The sequence below is a fragment of the Schistocerca americana genome, chromosome 3 (assembly GCF_021461395.2).
Source record: "Schistocerca americana isolate TAMUIC-IGC-003095 chromosome 3, iqSchAmer2.1, whole genome shotgun sequence".
Lineage (NCBI taxonomy): Eukaryota > Metazoa > Arthropoda > Insecta > Orthoptera > Acrididae > Schistocerca > Schistocerca americana.
In genome coordinates this window covers 521,026,377-521,038,635 of record NC_060121.1, presented here as the reverse complement: position 1 = coordinate 521,038,635, position 12,259 = coordinate 521,026,377, and the positions used below count along the sequence as shown (strand labels likewise).

Sequence of the window (12,259 nt, the reverse complement as noted above, 5' to 3'; positions counted from 1 at the left end):
AAAATCATAGTTAAGACTGTATATAAAAACAAAGATGAGGTGACTTACCGAACAAAAGCGCTGGCAGGTCGATAGACACACAAACAAACACAAACATACACACAGACATATGTCTGCTTGTGTCTGTATGTGTGGATGGATATGTGCGTGTGTGCGAGTGTATACCTGTCCTTTTTCCCCCTAAGGTAAGTCTTTCCGCTCCCGGGATTGGAATGACTCCTTACACTCTCCCTTAAAACCCACTTCCTTTCGTCTTCCCCTCTCCTTCCCTCTTTCCTGATGAGGCAACAGTCTGTTGCGAAAGCTTGAATTTTGTGTGTATGTTTGTGTTTGTTTGTGTGTCTATCGACCTGCCAGCGCTTTTGTTCGGTAAGTCACCTCATCTTTGTTTTTATATATAATTTTTCCCACGTGGAATGTTTCCTTCCATTATATAGTTAAGACTGTGAATTTTATAAGAGCCAGAAGACTGAATCATTACCAGTTCCAGGAATTCCTCACAAGTTAGGATGCTGAGTGTGGTAATATCGTATATTTTACAGAAGTAAGCCCCACAGAGCACGGGCCCTGTCAGACCAAGAGAATCTACCTATAGAGATAGAACGTCTCAAAACAGTTTTCTCCAAGAATGGATACACGGACAGACAAACTGAGAGGGCACTCAAACCAGCCACTATACCACAGGTTCCTGAAGAAGACCAAGATGAAGCAAAGAAGGTGGCATATCTGCCCTATGCTGCCTCTATTTCTGCCAGAATCAGTAGGATCCTCCATAAACACAATATCAAGTGTGTTTTCTGTCCATCCAACAAGATCGGGGGACTGCTGGGGAGTGTCAAAGACGACCTGGGGTTATAAAAACCAGGGATTTACAATATACCTTGTCAATATGGCATGTCCTACATTGGCCAGACGGCAAGAACTGTGGAGATCAGGTGCAAAGAACATCAGAGGCACACTAGATTAAGACAGGTGACTAAGTCAGCCATTGCTGAACACTGTCTAGAACTAGATCATGCCATGAAGTATGAGGATACCAAGATTCTAGCACAAACACCCAGATTTTGGGACAGTGTTATAAGAGAATCGATAGAAATTAAAATGGCTGACGATCTTATGAACCGTGACACAGGGTACCAGCTAAGCAGAGCCTGGGATTCGGCTCTGGAATGTTAAAGGAGCAACGGGGCCAGCTGCAACACTACACAAACAGAAGAACCAGAGACATGGAGATGGGAAACGAGCCCCTGACTGACTGCCAGGCGCACCAGATCGAAGATGGAACACCCAGAAGTGGGACTGGTCGGCGCGGACCACAGGGGGAACATCCAGAGCTGCAGTGGATGAAAAATGGAGCGGCAACGCTCCAACAGGTCGTGGTGAGCGGGCGCGGACCGCAGGGGGAACGCTTGGTACCCCAGACCATAGATGAAACCCCCAGGAGCGGGTTTGGTGGACACGGACCGCAGAGGGAACACCTAGAACCGCAGCGGACGGAAAACGGAGCAGCAACGCTCCAGCAGGTCGCAGGGAATGGGCGCGGACCACAGAGGAAGTGCCTGCAGCCGTTGGTGGAGGGGGAAGGCCATAGGCATAAATACTGGACCAGGTCCACTCGAGGAGCAGTCTCAGGTCGCACCTGATGAAGGTTACAAGCTACGTGACTGAAATATCGTGCAAGTACGACGCTGATATCCGGCAGAACACCCGACAACCCAAGATGTCATTAGATCGCCGGGAAAGCCTGAAGAGTTACATCAGAAGTAAGGTTGTTCAGTCAAGGTCAAATGTTAAAAAGATTTTCTAGTGTATTATTGCAATCTATTCGTTCACAACATCAAAAGCAAAATCTGTGCCAAAAACTGACTATGCCAACTTGGTAGTAGATTTAACATTTTTGATAGGTCTGACTGTTCATTTAGGTGACTTAAATAGACATCGTCTATGCAGAAACCTACTTATCAGTTCAATGTTTGAAACAATAAACGCATTTGAAATGAAAGTGGAATTATGGCAAGCACAAGTAAATGCAAACAATTTGTCTCATTTCAATACATTTGGCAAACATAATCCTAAGGAAGGGATGAACTACTCAGCCATGCTTTTCGATGTGGTGCAAGAATTTGAAAACGGATTTCAAGGATTTCGAAAACAATGATCAAAATTTTTGTATTTATGTGACACCTTTTACAAACAATACAGATACATTGCCAGAAAATTTTCAGGTGGAATGCATGGAGCTGCTGCCTGACATCCATCTAAAAAAACTGCTCATGTATCCTTATTCAACTTTCACAAATCATACCTGTCCAGGGACTAATATCTGTTGCTGCACAGTCATGCACTATATATGTTATTTTTGCCTGGAAGCACACACACTGCAAAAGTTATTTTCAAGGGTAAAGTACACAAATAGCAGAAATAGAACCAAAATCTCAGATCAATGCCTTGAGAACATCCTGAGAATTGCAACCACTTCAATCAAACCTAATACTGATACATCAGTTTCTCAAATTCAAAGTCAAACATCACATTAATTCTGTAATTCGTAATTACAGTGGAACCTCACTTAAAGACCACTTCCCATAACGTTCAGTTCACATAACGAGCAAAACAAATTGTAAAAAAAATACTTGCTTAACGAGTGATGTTTTGGACAATGAGTGACAACAATTTTGCGTGATGTCACCAGCCATTCACGCATGGCAGGGGAAACATTCAACAATATGAACACGTTTCATTGTCGGCAGCAGCATACGAACAATGTCTAGTGCGTACTGCAGTCTGGGTTTAGAACTCCTTCTCCTACCATCTTAGTGCAGCTTGTGATCACTCATTTGTCTAAACTTGTATTCATACAGTGTTTCTTTGTGCAAATTTTACTAAGCTTCATAGAAATGTTCCCAAATATAAAGCTGCACGAAGATGACAGTAAGAGAAACAAAATGACCTTAGAAATGAAATGTAAAATCATTGAAAAACGTGAACAAGGTGTGAATGTTGCCAATTTAGCACACACATACAATCAGTCTACATCAACTGTTTTCACTGTCTTCAAGAAAAAGGACAAGATTAAGGTGATAGATGCTTCAAAGGGAGTGACAAGTGAGTCTAAACAACAGTTTCGTATTCTGGACGATGTTGGAAGGTTGTTCCTCATATAGATAAATGAAAAGCAGTTGCAAGGTGACACTATTAATGGGAACATCACTTGTGAGAAGGTTAGAATGATTTTTGCCGACCTCATTAAGAAGACCCCAGGATCATCAGTAGCCGAAGACATGTTTTTAAGGGAAGCAGTGGGTGGTTTGAAAAGTTTAAGACAAGAACCAGCATCCACAGCATCGCAAGGCATGGTGAAACAGCCAGAACCAACACAAAGGCAGCAGAGAACTTCATCAGCAACTTCAAGAAGCTCGTAGATTCTGAGGGTTATCTGCCGCAACACATTTTTATCTGTGAAGAGGCAAGTCTAGTTTGGAGAAAAATTCCAAAGTGTACCTTTATAATAGCAGATGAGAATGTACTGCCTGGTCAGAAGCCAATGAAAGACCATCTCACATTGCTATTATGTACTAACGCAAGTGATGATTTGAAAATTGAGCTGCTGCTTGTCTACTATTCAGAAACACCATGAGCCTTCAGGAAGCATTAAGTCCACATGGGCCTGTTAAACGCAATGAAACATTATTTTTTTGTGATTGGATCAATGAAGTGTTTGGTCCTTCAGGAAAAAATATTTGCTCGAAATGAATCTGTCACGTCATGTCTTGCTTGTTATAGACAATGCTCCAGCCCATTCTCCAGACCTACAAGATGATCTCTCTGAAGAATTTCAGTTCCTCAAGATCCAATTTCTGCCTCCCAATACCACTCTGTTACTCCAGCTTATTGAATAGCATGTTATTTATAACTTTGAGAAGCTCTATACTAAAGCACTCTTTGAGCATTTCTTTGAGTTGACTGAAGCTACCAATCTCGCTCACAGAGAGTTTTGGAAATATCACTTTAATATCACTGCCTGCATCAAGATGATCAAAAACGCTTGGGAAGGGGTTACCAACAGAACTCTCACTTGGATGAAGCTTTGGACAGAGTACATTGCCAAATGTGACTCTGAGGCATTTGGTTCAGTGCCTGTAATCAATGAGATTGCGTCTTTGGCCAGGAGAACGGGGCTAGAAGCGGATAATGATGATATCTATAAGCTTGTGGAAGATCATAGCCAGAAATGGCCACCGAAGAGCTTATGGAGTTGCAGTGTGTTTCACAGCAGGAAGTAGTGGGGAGGAGTCTTCAGAGAAGGAGGAGGAGGAGGAGGAGGAATCAGCAAAGCAGCAATCTTCTGGCGTAATAAGATAAATGCTGAAAGCATGGGAATCGGTTGCATCACACACTGAAAATCATCATCCCAATAAAGCAGTGGCTATGCACAATAAAAATTTATTTGACAATAATGTTGCATTTTCCCTAAATGTCGAAGTGTCGGCAGAAACAAATGGCTATAGATAGCTTCCTAGTAAAAAAGATTTGTTACGTATCGTGAATAATGAAGTACACAATACTGTATGTATAATTTTCTTTGAATAAATGGCATGAATAAGATAAAACTTTCAGTCCTTTTTCTGCATGGAATGCATTATCATATTTTACATTCAGTTATATGGGATAAATTGTTTCACTTAATGAAAGTTTTGTACTACGAGTAAGATTCTGGAACAAATTATGCTCACTCTGCGAGGTTCCACTGTTCTCTACATAAAATTATTAATAAAATCTTGTAGAGTGGATAATCAGAAACTAATAAATTACGTAATGTGTAAACTATATACTTACAACTGTCTGTCCACCCCTTTTTTTTCTTTCGCTCAGTGGTTATTGTTAGTGTTATGTACGTAATGTGCTACCCAGAAATACCAGTCTTCTTCCAATATGGTCCAGGTAAGCTAAAAGGTCCTGATTTAGGGGAACCATAACTCAGGATGATCACAAAGGGATCTGAATCACCATTCTTATGAATGTGTGTCCTGCTTCTTACCACTGCCCTACCTCACTTTATTCCTAGGCACAAAGTATATATTGACGAAAAAGACGGTATCTCAACATTTCGTTTAAAATTGGCAGGAGTGGCACTCACTCAGTGAAACACAGTAACTATTCAACCAACTACGCCAACTGCAAAAAGTTCATTGCTTAAAAACAAGAAAATCGTAACCATCAGAAATTTTGACAATATATTCATCTTCTTTGCTCGAGTCCTTCCCTTTACTGTGACTGTCCCATTACACCGAGTTGACAAAAGTCATGGAATAGTGATATGCATATACGCAGATGGTGGTTGTATCACATACATGAGGTACAAAAAGGCAATGCTTTTGTGGAACTGCTATGTATTTGGGTGCTTCATATGAAAAGGTTTCTGATGTAATTATGGGTGCACAACAGGGATTAGCATATTTTGAATATAGAATCTTAGTTGGAGCTGGACTCGTGGCACATTCCACTTTGGAAATTGATAGGGAATTCAATATTTCAAGATCCACAGTGTCAAGAGACTAACAAATTTCAGGCATTACCTCTCACCACAGACAATGTAGTGGCCAATAGCCTTCACTTAATGACCGAGAGCAGCAGCGTTTGCACAGAGTCATCTATGCTAACAGACAAACAACACCACATTAAAAAACCATAGAAATCAATGTGTCGTATATGACTCACATCTCTGTTAGGACAGTGCGGTGAATTTGGCATTAATGGATTGTGACAGCAGACAACCCATACGAGTGCCTTTGCTAACAGCACAACCTTGTCTGCAGCGCCTCTACTGGGCTTGTGGTCAAACTGGTTGGACAACTGGAAAACTGTAGCCCCACCATACGAGTCCCGATTTCAGTTGTTAAGAGACGATGGTAGAGCTTCAGTGTAGCAGAGACCCCAAGAAACCGTGGACCCAAATTGCCAAAAGGGTGCAAGGTGGTTGTGGCCCCATAATAACATCGATTGTATTTACATTGAATCAACTGGGTCCTCTGTGCCAACTGAACTGATCTTCGATTGGAAATGGTTATGTTCAGCTACATGGAGACCATTTGCAGCCATTCATCAATTGCATGTTCCCAAACAACTATGGAGTTTTTATGGATGACAGGGCACCCTGTCATCAGGCCACAGTTGTTTGCAATTGGTCTGAAGAACATTCTGGAAAATTCAAGTGAATGTTTTGGCCATCCAGGTAACCCAACATGAATCCCACTGATCATTTATGGGACATAAGAGGGAAGTCAGTTCACGCACAAAATCCTGCACTGGCAACACTTTAGAAATTATGGACTGTTATAGAGGAAGCATGGCTCAATATTTGTGTAGAGGCTTTCCAATGACTTGTTGAGGCCATACCACATCGAGTTCCTGTCCTATGCAAAAGGAGGTCCAACTTAATATTACAAGGTATCCCATGACTTCTGTCACCTCAGTATACACAAGACATTAAGCACCTTTTCCAAAAAAAGAAGCAGCAACTCACTGAGATATCAGACCTACTAGAAATTCTGAAATTTCCACATGATCTCTCCACTACACTACCAAGTTACAGCAAAAAATGCAAAATGCAGCCCTTTAGTGGTTCGCAAGTCAAACTGCAAGTAAACATATACCTAGGATTTGACCGAATGGGAGAAGAGACCAAACAATGAGGTCATCAGTCTCATGGGATTAGGGAAGGACGGGGAAAAAAGTCAGCCGTGCCCTTTGAAAGGAACCATCCTGGCATTTGCCTGGAGCAATTTAGGGAAATCAAGGAAAACCTAAATCAGGATGGCAGGACGCGGGATTGAACCGTCATCCTCCCAAATGCGGGTCTAGTGTGCTAACCACTGCACCACCTGACTCGGTGTATACCTAGCAAACACACTCAATGATGCAGTCTTATACCATTTCCAGCCACACTTTGAGATCAAAATATTGCAAATTTGAGAAGGGGAAAAGCACACAACAACTCTTTATGCTCTCTTTGTCAGTCTCTCAGTGTCAAAACCTTCGCTGTTTTATCACAATTCTCTCTATTTTGTAGTAACTGTTTGCTGTCATACCTCACTTTCTCTTGTTCTGCACTTGCAGCCTGACTATTTGGTTCATCATGTTAATGTGCACAGAGGGTCTTATGAATTTCCACCTGTGTGATAGAGATAATTGGTCTCTCTCTTCGACTGCCGAGTTCATAGTAAGATTTCACATTCAAATAACAAAGTTTAGTTACAAATCTTTCCAATCCTTTATCCTCACTAATGGAACTGCAGTTCTCAACAAGAAGCAAATCAGTCCTTACTGAGATTTCTACAGTTGTCAGCAATAGAAACCCATGTGCCTTTTGTATGGATAATAAATCATTCCCTATTGCTCAAATAATTCATCACTCTCTAAAAACACCTTAATTGTGGGAGCCACTTGGCCTTCTAAGGGGACCTCTACTTTGATTGCTTCTATTAACTATACTGTGAGAAATTTTATCATCTTGCTGGGAAATACGAAACACTATGTGTGACCTACTCTGGGCATGACACCAGAATTTAACAATCCCCTGAATACCATAATAGACTTCCTCTTCTATCTTGATATGTACTGCTGTTTCAAATTCTCATGTAGGGTGTCCATAGCTTATGTGGAGTTAATGGAGGACTCTGTGCGCAGGTAATACATTCTGTGTATTCGAGTTGCCCTTTCATTCAAATGTTTCAGGAAAGACATATATGGACAATCTCTCTGCAGATATGATGGCACTCTGATCAAAAATAGGTAGTCATTTATCTAACTGCTGAAACAGGAGGAGGAGATTAATGTTTAATGTACCATCAAAAACAAAGTCATTAGTGACAGAGCACAAACTCAGATTAGGCAAGGATAGAGAAGGAAAGCGGCCATGCCCTTTCAAAGGAACCATCCTGGGATTTGCCTTAAGCAATTTAGGGAAATCACGGGAAACCTAAATCAGGATGGCCGGGCTTCAGTAGCCCACTTGGTAATTGTTGAAACATTGCTAGACACACACACACACACACACACACACACACACACACACACACACACACACAGAGAGAGAGAGAGAGAGAGAGAGAGAGAGAGAGAGAGAGAGAGAGAGAGAGAGAGAGAGAGAGAGAGGTCCTTGTATACCTGTAGGAGCCAAATTTGGCAGTATTGTAGAATCTGCTCCTTTGCAAAAAAGAATCTTCTGATGGCTAACAGGATGTTTCAAAACAACTGACATACATTTCCGTGCTGAATCAAATGGCAGAATCTTCAAGATTTCGAAGTCCAGTGCACCTTGTCCTGAAAGGCAAAATCCAATGTTAATGCCTTGAGCATATTTTCTGCACTTTCATTTGTCATCAAGAGAATCGCTACCTTAAAGAAAACATAGAGTAAAGCTCAATATAATTCAAAAAATCTATAGCATTTAGTACAAACAGAACTTTATGATGAATATGAAGAATTCTTACATGCAAACGCAAAATGTTTTCATAGTACAGCATTCAAAATAACAAATCAAAACAAAAATATTTTTAAGGAATATTATTTAGATATCTAATATCTGGAACTATATCTACATCAATCGCAACTCTAAGTCCACTGATAAAAATGTAAATGACAAAATATCAAAAATTAATCATTTGACAAGAAATTACAAGCTCACTGATTACAGGTCTTGTGAGACACTTTACTTTAAAATCCAAATATATCTTTCAAAATGATTTCTTTCTTCTTTTTCTTTGGTCAGGGAAATAATATAAAAGAAAAGAAGCAGGACCTTAACAGATATGTAAGATACACCGAAGATCAGGATAGATATACTATATGCAGGAAGGAGTATTTTACGATAGAAACGAAAACAAATTTGATGTCTAGTTTTAGCTACAAGTGACAGGGATGGTAAAATAAAGTATGAAACATTACAAATGCAAAACACTATATGACCTACGAACCACATTTAATATGAGTTTAAAAAGATGGTTCAGTTTTCAATACTGCTTGCAACATGTTGGCAACATTATTCATTGTTTGTGTTCCCGTCTACACTTGCAACAAACTTTTCTGCAAATGTATTAGCATTGCTGAACTGGCAGCAAATATTTCACATTGAGTATTAGCATCAAGAGCCAAGCTATGACAGGTGAAGGGGAAGAATTAATATGTGGTGTGGCATTAACAATACTTGACGAAATAGGTATGTGGAGAAAATGACACAGTCATTGTCAATGGACAAAAAACATACTACAGAAGACATGGTGGGAATGAGATGCTGTGTGAGTTGGATTTGGAACACGGTTCTGGTTTTTGTAACTTCACTAGGATGCTGCCATCCTATTTTGAACTTCTAATGAATATCACAGGGCCAGTTGTTTGAAAGAAAGACACATTTCAGAAAAGCAATTCCTGTGAAGCAAAGACTTGCTCTCCATTTTTTGGCAACAGGAGATTCCTATTAAAGCCATGCATATTTATTCCACATTTCAAAGCCAGCCATATTTCAAATAGTTCCTGCAGTCTGTGTAGCTTTGGTTGAATGATTATGAAAATATAATTCAATTGTGGTAAGAACATTGAAACATACATTTAATGGATCACATGTTTATTTTTATTTTCAGGTTAAAATTAATCCAAATTATCATTTTCAAGAAAGAAAACTTCTCAAGCTTCAATTTCACTCTCACTTCCAATCAATGAGATGGTGGAAACTGCAGGTAATGCTTCCTCTGCCACATCCATATTTACTGCTGATTGCTGCCTCCTCCATACATTAATTTCTACCTCATGAGAGCATAGTAAATTTTTTTGTTTTCATCACCTATTTTTCAGGTGGCAGATCACATAACTTGCTGATGACTATTTTTTCCAAAGTCAGATAATAAGTCATCTTATTATTATTATTATTACTATTACTATTATTATTATTACTATTATTACTATTATTATTATTACTATTATTATTATTATTGTTGTTGTTGTTGTTGTTGTTGCCGCAATTTTTGTAGGTAGTCATGTTTCTGTTTAATATTTTTATAACTATGATCTTTAACATTACAGAGGCAGTTCTCTGCCTCATAGAATGTGACAAGTTCATACATTTTTATTCTTGTCCACTCCATTTTGTAAAGGAACACATGGAAAAACAACACACAACACTACAGACAGAGCAAAATCAAACACTAGTGATGTTTAGTGGTAACAAGCCACAAACAATATTCCTTTGATTTATATCCACACAGTCACGGAACACTGATTTTGTGCTGCCATCATTGGTAGTCTGGTACCAGTCGCAAACAATGTTGCAGAACATGTTTTGACCTCAGTGTAAACTCGCCTTAAGAAACAACATTATCAAACAACTGGAAGTCCAGGACAGAGTAATAGCAGTCTTATGAAAATGATAGACTACTACTCACCATATAGAGGAGACACAGAGTCACAGGCAGACACAACAAAAAGATTGCCGTACATTTAAACCTTTGCCCAAAAGGCCTTCTTCTGAAGTAGAAAACACAGACACATTCACACAAGCACAATTCACACACACGTGATCAATGTCTCTGGCCACTGTGACCAGACTGTGGACTGAAGCTGCTTCTGATGGGAGAAGCAATCTGGCATGGGTGATGGGAGGAGAGGAGGAGACTTGGGCAGAGACAGGGAGGGATAACAGGGTAGTGTGCAGAGACATGGCAGGGTTAGGGTAGGGCTGTTAGGTACAGTTAGGATGTTAAGGAGGGGGGGGGGGAGTAGGAATGGAAGGAAGGGGAATGGAAAGAAGACTAGTGGTCACATTGGCAACAATGGGGCATCTTGGCTGGTTGGATATATGGACCTCAGGAAGCAAGTAGAAGGAAGGAACCTCTCCCCTGGGTCTGTCTCTCCTCACCCTTACTACTCCCCACATTCATACTGTCTACATGCTTCCTATGTCCATAAACCAACCAACCACCCAGAATGTCCCATAGGGGCTAGTTACTGTGCCCCCCCCCCCTAAGAGAATCTTAGATCTCATGGACTAACACCTTCAGCCTATTACAAGAAACCTGCCCTATTATATAAAAGACACCAACCATCTCCTCCACTGACTCTTCACAGTTCCTGTACTTTACCATACTGCACCCTACTCGTCACAATTGATGCCACTTCCCTCTACCCTAACATCAGCAATGCCCATCGTCTTGCCACTACCGAGGACTACCTTTCCCAACATTTGACAGGATCCAAACACAGAATCTCCTTCCTGGTCACCATCTCCAATTATACCCTTACCCACACTTCCACGTCCTTTGAAGAAATCACCTACAAACAAAACTGTGTTTAGGGAATGGGTACCCGCATGCCAGCATCCTACACCAACCTATTCATGGCTCTTCTAGAAAAATCCTTCCTAACCACCCAGAATCCTAAACCCCTCACCTAGTTCTGATTCATTAATGACATCCATATTCCTACAGAACCTTAACACCTCCCCCATTCACTTCAACTGGTCCTTCTCAACCCAGCAAGCCATCTTCCTTGACGATGACCTCCACCTCAAGGATGACTAAATCACTACCTCCCTCTGCATCAGACCTACCAGTCACCAGTAACACCCCCGTTTCAACAGCTGCCCCAATTCCAAACCAAGAAGTCCATTGCATGCAGCCATCACATCTGTAGTGACAAGCAGTTCCTTTCCAAATATACCAGGAGGCGGGAGACATTCATCTATCGAAATCACCCTCACAACCTTATACAGAAACAAATCTAACGCCTTGTCTTTCCACTCATGTACCAACTCACACATACCCACCATCTGCCCACAAAAGGAACACTCCCCTCATGACTGAGCACTCAGGTCTGGAGCAACTGAACCACCTTCTCTGACGTGGTTTTGACTACCTATTGTCGTGCTCTGAAATTCAGAATATCCTACCCACTATCCTTTCCACTCTTCCAACAGTGGTATTCCTCCACTCACTGAACCTATGCAGTACTCTTGACCATCCTTACCCTATCCCTGCTCTCAATCTCTTGCCTCATGTCTCATCTCTCAGGAACAGTCCTAGATGCAAGACATGTTTCATACATCCTTCCACTGCCATCTACTCCAGTCCAGCCCAGTCAGGGCTACCTGTGAAAGCAGTCAAGTGAGGAACAAACTAAACTGTAACCACTTTGTTGCTTCCTAAGTGGATGTAACTAGCAAGCCATCTGTCCCTATAAATCACCACCAACACACTGCAGTCAGAGGATA

The 12,259-nt window shown here is 40.9% G+C and overlaps 1 protein-coding gene across 3 annotated transcripts in view; it reads right to left on the bottom strand.

Moving 5' to 3' along the window:
• LOC124605534 (phospholipid-transporting ATPase VA) overlaps positions 1-12,259 on the bottom strand; it is a 354,547-nt gene that overhangs the window by 50,108 nt on the left and 292,180 nt on the right. For all 3 annotated transcript variants that reach the window (XM_047137281.1, XM_047137282.1, XM_047137284.1), the window contains one exon: positions 8,167-8,322. In XM_047137281.1, coding sequence (XP_046993237.1) covers positions 8,167-8,322 — 156 coding nt within the window. The remainder of the gene's footprint in view (positions 1-8,166; positions 8,323-12,259) is intronic.